The sequence below is a fragment of the Lissotriton helveticus genome, chromosome 3_1, assembly GCF_964261635.1.
Source record: "Lissotriton helveticus chromosome 3_1, aLisHel1.1, whole genome shotgun sequence".
NCBI classification, from domain to species: Eukaryota; Metazoa; Chordata; class Amphibia; order Caudata; family Salamandridae; genus Lissotriton; species Lissotriton helveticus.
The window spans coordinates 1,699,001,016-1,699,011,241 of NC_136061.1; the positions used below are offsets into that span (position 1 = coordinate 1,699,001,016).

The 10,226-nt window shown below is 50.4% G+C and overlaps 1 protein-coding gene across 3 annotated transcripts in view; it reads left to right on the forward strand.

The window, feature by feature from the left end:
• The window catches only part of KYNU (kynureninase), a 988,121-nt gene extending 978,771 nt beyond the window's left edge, over positions 1–9,350 (forward strand). For all 3 annotated transcript variants that reach the window (XM_078682489.1, XM_078682491.1, XM_078682490.1), the window contains one exon: positions 8,977–9,350. In XM_078682489.1, coding sequence (XP_078538615.1) covers positions 8,977–9,108 — 132 coding nt within the window. In that variant the 3' untranslated portion in view covers positions 9,109–9,350. The remainder of the gene's footprint in view (positions 1–8,976) is intronic.
• The last annotated feature ends 876 nt before the right edge of the window (positions 9,351–10,226 follow it).

A 10,226-nucleotide genomic window follows, 5' to 3' on the forward strand; every position in this document is an offset into this window, starting at 1 on the left:
CGACATCACCTTATTAATATGAAGTCCACAGTCAGCAGTCATCTAGGTTCCCTTCTCGTCTGGGCTTTGGCTCGTCTTGAAGTCACACCTCCGCAATCACGGATACACGGCTGCACCGCTATGCGCTGTTCCCTTCACCCTTCTCCAAGCCCCTGGGACCTTCCTCTCATCAGCTACTCTCCTTCCCTGGCTGTTCTGCTAGGAGAGTATATGTTTCTCGATTCTTTTCCGCCTTTAGAATGGCGTCTGTCTTCCCTGGAATAAGTGATAGGCTTTCTACTAACGGCTAGATGCCGCCTACAAACTGACCGCACAACTATCTCGGGCTTTCACTAATATAGAAGCGTGTTTCTTCATGGAAAATTCCAGCCAGTAACCTGCCGCCCACCAAATTCTTGTACCTCCCCGTACCAAGGACACGTTCCCAGCCGGCCGGCCTGATGTTGTGTCTTCGGTATGAAGAAAAATACAATCCTTCGACAAGGGCCGGCCTGAACCGGTTCTCTCCAAGCGAACAACACCTCGTAACTAAAACATTACACTTGACCTAGAAGCATCCCAAGCTGCCGGGGCAGAAAGAAAGATGGAGTCTCTCCCGTTTGAGGCCTACCAGGCCCGAATTAAGCATAACTCCATGGAAATTATACTAATACCCTAACTAAAGGACGAATTATCCCTAATACTAGCAAATCTGTCCCCTAGCCTATATGTATAAGCCCTAATCTAGGGAGGAGAATACAGAATCATATCAAAGTGCCTTGTAAATAGGCTCTATCCACTACTCTAACCCTTGCACTGGAATGATAAGAGACTGAAGTCACCATCAATCACCTTTCCTCCAAAGAGGGCCGGGAAAATCGAGCAGAACACGTGGCCCAGCCCAGTCTCCTCCAGTCTCTGACGTGCTCATACGGGTCTGCCCTTGGTCCGGGCTTCTTCTCTGCTTTGTCTCACGTGTGGCCCACACCACGATGGGAGAGGGAGGGCTATAAGCGCGATGACCCCGCCTCCCCCTCGCTCGCAGCACTCAGAGCAGCTATGAGGGCAGGTGATGCACTCTGGGGATTGCAGTCCTCCCCAGAGTGTAGCCGAGATTGCAGGCTCTACGATGTGCCTCTCACTCCTCCCGGGTTTTATCCGAGGTAGTTGCAGCGTCCCAAGGTGCAGGCAAGCAGGATTTAACAGTAAATGGCACAGAAAAAGTCTCCCGCGCCGCGGGGGAGAGGCAGTGCTATAAGCACGATGACCCCGCCTCACCCTCGCTCGCGGCACTCAGAGCAGCTGTGAGGGCAGGTGATGCACTCTGGGGATTGCAGTCCTCTCCAGAGTGTAGCCGAGACTGCAGGCTCTACGATGTGCCCCTCACTCCTCCCAGGTTTCCTCTGAGGTTGTTGCAGCATCCCAAAGTGCAGACAAGCTAGATTTAACAGTAAATGGCACAGAAAAAGTGATGTGGTGCCGCCGCCTCTGGGTTGGCAATGCACAGGGGAGCCTGGTACTGAATATTTGATTACGGGAGGTGCGCATTATACATTTCACACACCGGAATATTTAAGCAAACCAGGGTTCCAAAGGTACTTGAGATGACGGTGCAAAAAAAACACCCGGGCCACACCGGACAAAGTAAAGGTGTCTGTGTGTGTGTGTGGGGAGAGAGTAGGAGACAGGGGAAATACCAAGGGTCACACGTGAAGCAAGGAGTGGGAGAGAGGGGCACAGGCAAGAAAGCTCAAAGGAGGCATGGGGGCTGCCCTCAGGACACCCCCGCGCCGCACGGCCCTCCAGCTGTGTCTGTGCCCCCCTCGCTGCTGCTCGTTGTGCCGTTTTGCGTTTTTGCCCTCCTGTGCCCTTATTGCTTTGTTACTGTTACCTCTGTTGTATTTAGTATTTGTATTTGTTTTTTGATAATCTGTACCTCTGTTACTTGCTTCGTTGCCTCCCCTGGTGTGACCCCCGCTCCCCGCTTCCTGCGGCCGTGACATCGCGGCCCGCCCCCTTTTCTTCTGTGTCCTCCCTGCTCCCGCCTCCCAGCTGCTCCTCCCTCCCACTTCGCCTCAAATGGAGACCGCGCAGACGTGCAGCGGTCACGCGCAGCGGGCGCGCCGATTGTGCGACGAAGGCGCGCCAAAGGCAAGCCCGTCTGCGCCCGTCCGTGCCTGGATCACGCCCATCGCCAGGACCCCTGGCCCCCGCCGACGCTAGACCACACGCCGGACCTACGACGCCGCCACCCTCAACGCACTCAACGCCGTCCGGAACCCCGCCTGCTACCAAGCCACCCCGAAACGCACCCACGGACCCTTCGCCTGCAAAGCCTGCCGATTCACCTGCCTCCGGACCTGCACCGCACCCGCCAAGCCGATCACCAGCAGCAACCACCTCAAGTGCATCCTGCTCAACACCCGCTCCGTCCACAGACACGCCGTGGAACTCTGGAACCTGCTCGACACAACATCACCAGACGTCGCCTTCCTCACGGAAACCTGTATGAACGCCTCCTCAGCACCCGACATCGCCATCGCCATCCCGGACGGATACAATATCACCCGGAGGGACCGCGTCAACCAGACTGGAGGATGAGTATTGAAGGGGTGGGCCCTAAAAAACTCGGGGACCTGGGTCCAAAAACCAGCACAAAAGAAAATGGATCCGAGTTGTGGTTCATATAGTGTCAAACATCTCTTCAATATATCCACACAATCACCACTGGCTATTAGATCAATTATTAAGCAATTCTTTAACAAGACTTTTTTTCAATATTCAAAACCTCAAGTGGCATTTATTTATGCAAGGATATCATTTCCACATTTTGCAAAAAATTATTCATCACGTGCAAACAAATTATTTCAATGTAATTGTAGAATCATTACATTTAGAGTGCTCTCTGTGAGGAGGGGAAAGGATGTGCATAGGTTGTGAGGGACAGGGTAAAGGTGCTGTGACATATTGAGAACATCATGTTCAAATCAGAAAACGCCTTTACAATCACATTTATGAGAAAAGGTTCCCAAATTACATCACGCATAGGTGTGAGTCAGTTTGTTATTTGAGTCCTATGGTGTGTCAAGTTGGCGTAGTTCTACGTTTCGACCCCCATGTACGCTAAAGGGTTAATTCAGGCCTCATGTTGGGGTCTTCATCAGGAAGGTAGATTAGAGAGCCTATAAAACAATGCAGAAGCTACGATCAATTATTGAGGTGATTGTGCCATGAAGTACTAAAGTTGAAAAGAAAAAATCTTACATACATCAGCTGACGGTTGACATCTGTCCCGTCTGAAAAAGGGCCTTGATGTGCTCCTAAGGCTTCTGAAATAAATTAGGGAAAGTCTCAGAGGACTGGAAGGGGCTGTGTGCCCAGATTCGGTCGACTGTGAGAGGGGGGACTTACTTGGGCGATGTACTTTGTATCAGGTGGGGAGGCGCCTGGTCAGGTGCGCTCAAATGGATCGCTTCTCGCGTCCCGTAGTGTCCGTTAAATCTTTCTGAAAGATGAAAGCATACGACCGCCATTAAAGGCTGTACAGGCGTGGGGGTGAGATTTGATATTACTATAGGAAAAGAGGCCAGATCAGGAAAGGCGTGCACATTAAGTTGTTACCGACTGCACTGCCCTGGGGTCTAAAGGTTGCCTTGTGTCTCTATTTAATTACAGGTTCTAGCGAAGAACTGTGAGTTGTTTTACCTCTTGGAGAAGTCGCTGTCGACCGTCCGCTTCACTGACTCGCTGTGTCTGTCTGCACTCGCGGTGCAGCCGCTCAGTGCTAATGGGAAGAGGGGCTCGTCACACGCGGACCAATCAGAATGCATTTTTCTGAACTGGTGTGACGTGTGGACGGAGTAGGCTTAGGGAGCGGGTAAAAAGGTGGAAGGGGGTTTATTTACGACAAAGTGCCTCGCAATCTCGAGTATCTTGGTTGAAAAAGCCCTTCCTACAATGTGTTCTATGGTGCAGTGAACCTCATATACAATGAGCCTGTATTGGCAATGACGGGTTCGTGTTACCAAAATGGAAATTATGCAATTACAAATACATTCTTAATAATCCACATAGTGGTGTACTCCCAGCCAACCTGAATCTGGTTTAGGCTACATTCATAACGAACATGTACATCTTCATGTAGTAGAAACAATTTGTAGGAGAGAAAAGGTTACAGAGAATGGTCAATCTAGCCATCGCATGTATAAGGTTATCTCGAGTGTTAGTAAGCTCAAGATCGTCTATTCCAGATGTAAACCAGACAGGCAATGACTTATTCATGCTAAGGAGATACATGTTATGAGAAAGGAATTCCATTCAAATTAAACAACCCACACAATATTGTTCTAATGGTCTACTGGAAATGTGTTAAACCTGTGGAAAGTGTACATGAGCAATAACGTATTCATGTGAAAAAAACAGTTTGTAGGAGAGAAAGGTATTGTCTATTTAGCCATAGTATATGTTGGCGATCATGAGTGTCAGAGAGACTGGAGGAGGCATCGCCATCGTACACAAGAACACCATCCGCATCACGACCAACTCCGACGACACCCTCACCGCCGCCGAACACCTCCACTTCCAGATACACACCGACCCCAAGACGACCCTCAGAGGCACCCTCATCTACAGACCCCCGGGACCACGCACACAATTCAGCGAAGACATCGCAGACTTCATCAGTCCGCACGCCCTCCCCTCCGCTGACTACATCCTCCTTGGAGACCTCAACTTCCACCTGGAGAACAACAACGACAGCAACACCACCGCCCTGCTGGACAACCTCGCCAACCTCGGACTCAAGCAACTGGTGAACACCCCCACCCACTACGCCGGCCACACGCTTGACCCACGCTTCTCCTCCAACAAATACATCTCCTTCAGCCACTCCACTGGACTTCATTGGACTGACCACAGCTGCGTCCACTTCAGCTTGAGAAGGACCACGGCCCACCACCACCCGCAACAGGTTCCTCGCAGGAGCTGGAACAAGATCACCGCCGACCAGCTCACCACCTCTCTCAGCCAGAACCCTCCCGCCAGCATGATGGACCCCAACGAAGCAGCCAGCAACCTCACACAGTGGATCACCAACTGCGCAGACGACCTCACACCACTGAAGACCCCTCCCAGCAGACCCGGCAGCAAGAAAGCCTCTTGGTTCACCGACAAACTTAAGAACTCCAAGAAGTACTGCCGCACCCTCGAGAAAGCCTGGCGCAACGGCCAGACCACAGACAACATGACTGCCCTCAAGCACGCCACCCACAAACACCACCAGCTGATCTGCACCACCAAGAAGACAGCATTCAAAGAACGACTGGACAACAACGCCTACAACAGCAAGTAACTCTTTAGCATCGTCAAAGAGCTCTCCAACCCCAGCGTCGGAAATAACGACATCACTCCCTTGCAAGACCTCTGCGACTCACTCGCCTCGTTCTTCCACAGCAATATCGCCGACATACACAACAGCTTCGGCGCACAGACCACGCACCCAACCTCTGGACTAACGCCCCCCACCACCTCCCTCTGCGCCTGGACCCCGGTCAGCACCGAAGACACCACCCGCACGATGAACACCATCCACTCCGGATCACCAACCGACCCCTCCCCCACCACGTCTTCTACAAAGCCGATTCCATCATCGCACCCCAACTCCGGGACATCATCAACACCTCCTTCAACACCGCCACCTTCCCGGAGAGCTGGAAGCACGCCGAGCTCAGCGCCCTCCTGAAAAAACCAACAGCGGACCCCACCGACCTCAAGAACTTCTGCCCCATCTCGCTCCTCCCTTTTCCCGCCAAAGTCATCGAGAAGACCGTCAACAGACAGCTTGCCGCCTTCCTCGAGACAAACAGATCCCTCGACCACTCGCAGTCCGGTGTCCGAGCCAACCACAGCACCGAGACCGCCCTCATCGCAGCCACAGACGACATCAGATCCCTGCTCGACAACGGGGAAACAGCAGCCCTCATTCTCCTGGACCTCTCCGCAGCGTTCGACACTGTCTGTCACCGCACCCTAGTGCAGCGCCTCAGCAACATCGGAATCCAAGACAGAGCACTGGAGTGGATCATCTCGTTCCTCACCGGAAGAACCCAGAGAGTCCGCCTCCCCCCATTCAGATCCGAGGCCACCGAAGTCATCTGCGGGGTACCACAAGGATCATCACTCAGCCCCACCCTCTTCAACGTCTACTTGAGCCCCCTCGCAGCCATCGCACGCCAACACAACCTCAACATCATCTCCTACACCGACGACACCCAGCTGATCCTCTCCCTCACCAGTGACCCCGCCACCGCCAGAACCAGCCTACACGACGGGATGAAAGACGTCGCAGAGTGGATGAAGAACAGCCGCCTGAAACTGAATTCAGACAAGACGTAAGTCCTCATCCTGGGATCATCGACCTCTGCCTGGGACGACTCCTGGTGGCCCCCTGCCCTGGGCACCACTCCCAAACCAACGGACCACGCACGCAACCTGGGCTTCATCCTGGACTCCTCCCTCTCGATGACCAGACAAGTCAACGCCGTCTCATCATCATGCTTCAACACCCTGCGCATGCTCCGAAAGATCTTCCGGTGGATCCCCACCGAAACCAGGAAGACAGTCACCCAGGCACTCGTCACCAGCCGACTGGACTACGGAAACACCCTCTACGCCGGAACCACAGCCAAACTTCAGAAAAGACTCCAACGCATCCAGAACGCCTCCGCACGTCTCATCCTGGACATCCTCCGTCACAGCCACATCTCCGGCCACCTGAGAGACCTGCACTGGCTCCCCGTCAGCAAGAGGATCACGTTGAGACTCCTCACCCACGCACACAAGGCCCTCCACGACCTTGGCCCCAAGTACCTCAACAACCGCCTGACCTTCTACACTCCCACCCGCCAGCTACGATCAACCAGCCTCGCCCTCACCGCCGTTCCACGCATCTGCAGAGCCACCACCGGAGGAAGATTCTTCTCCTACCTGGCAGCCAAGACATGGAACTCCCTCCCCATCCACCTCCGGGTAACCAAGGACCATCTCTCCTTCAGGAAGCAACTCAAGACCTTGCTTTTCGAGCAGTAACGTTCCCCTCTCCCCCAGCGCCTTGAGACCCCTCCGGGTGAGTAGCGCGCTATACAAATGTTATGATTGATTGATTGATTGGTGTGCGAAGGCACGGGAGAGCACGCAGGGCATGCCGCTGGGGTCTTTTGTGGCCACAGCCTTTCTATGCCCGTATTTAGGAATCTCTCTGAATGTGGCTGTGTGGAGAGGGGCTGGGGGTTACTGGGAGCTTCTTTTGTTCCTGGAAGCTGAGCAGGGTCACAGCTACTTTGTAACACCACTTGCAACATGGCGTGCAGTGGAGAAACACCCACGACATGGCAGCTGCACTACTGCAACCTCTGTGCGGCATGATTTATTAGGTGAAGGTTGCAGGACATAATTGTTTCTGGGCAAAATTACACATTCCAGTTTGGTGCCAGGTACCGTGTGCTGAGGGTGTTTATTTCTCGTAGCAATAAGAACCAGGCATGGGCTTTGGAGCATCTATTTCACAGCCTACACTTTGGGGCATATTATCAAGCTGCTGATGCCGCATTAGCGCCACTTTACTGATGATAATAGGCCTATTGTGAGGTATTGCCGACTAACGCAGGATTTCCTTTTGCCATTGCGCTTATGTTCGCGGCAGTTTTCACCGCCGTTCTCTGGAACTATCACCATGTAGCGACGGCTTGATAGCACGCCGCTAACATGGCAATAGTTTTCATAGTTAGACGCCGATAGAAATACTACCGCTAACTGGCGTTGGCGTTAGGTATCGCCAGTCCTTGATAATGTGAGCAATATTTCCTCAATGCAAGAAAAACTTTCATAAATTCTGTCGCTAATCCTCAATATGCAGTTCATGGTTTGCTTATCAGAATAAAAAAATAGGTTTCTATCCACAATGAAACCTCCAATAACATAAATAAACTTGCACATAACTGGCATCTAAAAGAAGCAAGCCTAGCACCCATCCGCTTTTTATGACGAATTTGGGCGCAGTTGGCTGATAACTTCTGACTGGACGATTGATTGTCTTTGCTTCCGCATTGCAGTCATTAGGATGTAGTAAATGTTTCAGTTGCTCTCACTTGCTCACCAAAATGCATACACAGCCTTTATGTAACTCTACCTCTTTTCCAGATTGCAGTACATTTTTTTTGTTAGAGCCTCGCAAGCCTAGTTACATACACCAAGGGTAAACGAAGACTACTGTAATGTCGCATCCATAAGGTAATGGATGCGACCTAACTTAGGTCAGCTAAGGGCACCACAAACGGACTGTGTATGCAGGGGTGTTGGTGCATTACCCCTATGTTTAAGCAGTCAAGTAGTTTGATCCTAGTCACGGGACCCTGAGCCAATAAAGAGGCTTCCGCGGACGTGACGCAGTTGGCGCACTAACGCGGGAGCCGATTGAACACTAAGGTTGGCTCTGTGTGTTCTTTTGGGGTTTGGGGCCCACACCCATATATGCGCCCAGCTGCTTGAGTGGTATCATCCGCACCACGCAACACAAAACCTACAAAGTTTTTGTGATCCTGGATATATACCTATCTGCTTGATTAACTAGTGTATCTGATGCCAAACAAGACAATTATATGAATTGTGTCTCCAGAATTGCTTTAACGGTGTTAAAACATACATTATCAGGGCCATGGGATGGCAGTGGTGGATATAAAAAGAACATTACTCTCTCATATTCACACCAGCGAAAGTAAGATTTTAACATCAACTTTCAGACTTTTTCACGAAGGTGAAACCCCATTGTGTGAACACGAAATCATTTTGGATGCAGTGATTTTTGTAATCTGCCGATCATTATTCTTTGTGGCTCAATATAAAACATCTGCATGATCCATTGTGAAAGAAAGCGCGGTTATTCTGACTTTGAAATGTATTTGCTTTGTGTATTTGATTGAATATTGTGTTTTTTTCTTCTAGTGTGATGTTCGTGAACCGAACGCACTTCGTGTGGCTCCCACTCCTCTCTACAACTCCTTTCACGACGTATTCAGATTCGTTGAAATCCTCAGATCCGCCTTGGTCTCAGCACAACAAGCGGAGAGTGAATAATCAAAGCCAACACTGGCTGTAGAAATGGCTAAAGCTTGATTGTATTTATCACATTTTTACAGTCTCGGCAGTTAGTTTTGAAGTCTAATTTAAAAAATATATTATGTTTCATTTATCAGACAACTGCTTTTAAGATAATTAAAACATGTATTTACTTGAAGTCTGTGTCTATTTCCTGAAGCATTTATGTGCATTTAAATGTTTAGAAAACTGTTTACATGCAAATAAAGAATGCTCTGTAATGTTTTGTTATTATGTTATGTTATTTTATGTTATGTGATGTTGTGTAGGTTTGTAGTGTGCCCTGTCACTCAGGAGGGTGTTCTGGCGCTTAGCAGGTGTGAATCTAGCCCAACCTAGGGCCTAGTGGGAATATTCGAAACCAAGGTCTTCCGCTTCTTTTGAAATTCAAGCAGTGGTGAGGAGGCTCTTAAGTGCAGCACCATGTCGTTCCACGCTTTGGGAGTGATGCAGGAGAAGTCTCAGTCGTTGGATCAGTTTTCTGTATGCATGGCATGTGTCGGAGTCTGAACGGGTGGAGCGATCTGGAAGGTTTGTGAAAGAAAATGTGATTGTTGAGATATGCTGAGCCAGTGTACTGTAGTACATTGAAAGTGTGAGGGGAGAATTTGAAGTCTGCTTGTTCCTATAAGGGGAGCCAGTGGAGCTCCTTCTGGTGTGGTCTAATATGAGTGCAGCATGGTAGGTTGAGATTGATTCTGACCATTGAGTTCTGTATGGTCTGCACCCTTCTGTTGAATTTTTTGTTAATCCCGGCATAGAGGGTATTCCCATAGGCCAGCTTGCTTGTGATCTGGGTGCTGACTGGGAGCCATTTGAACATTTTCCTTAACAACTTCAGGATATGGAAGCATGAAGCAGTAACAGCGCTGACTTGGGCGGTCATGTAGATTTTGCTGTTGATGATGATGCGATGTTCTTGGCATGGGTGGTAGGGGTGGGTGTCACTCTGTTGGCCACCAGGTGGAGCCCCATGGTAAAGTGATATACCTGAAGATCAGGATTTAGTTCTTGTTGCTGTTCATCACTGGGTGGTTTCTTAGGACAGAGAAAGTCCCACTGCTTTATCCTAACTAGGAACACTCAAAACAATGGGG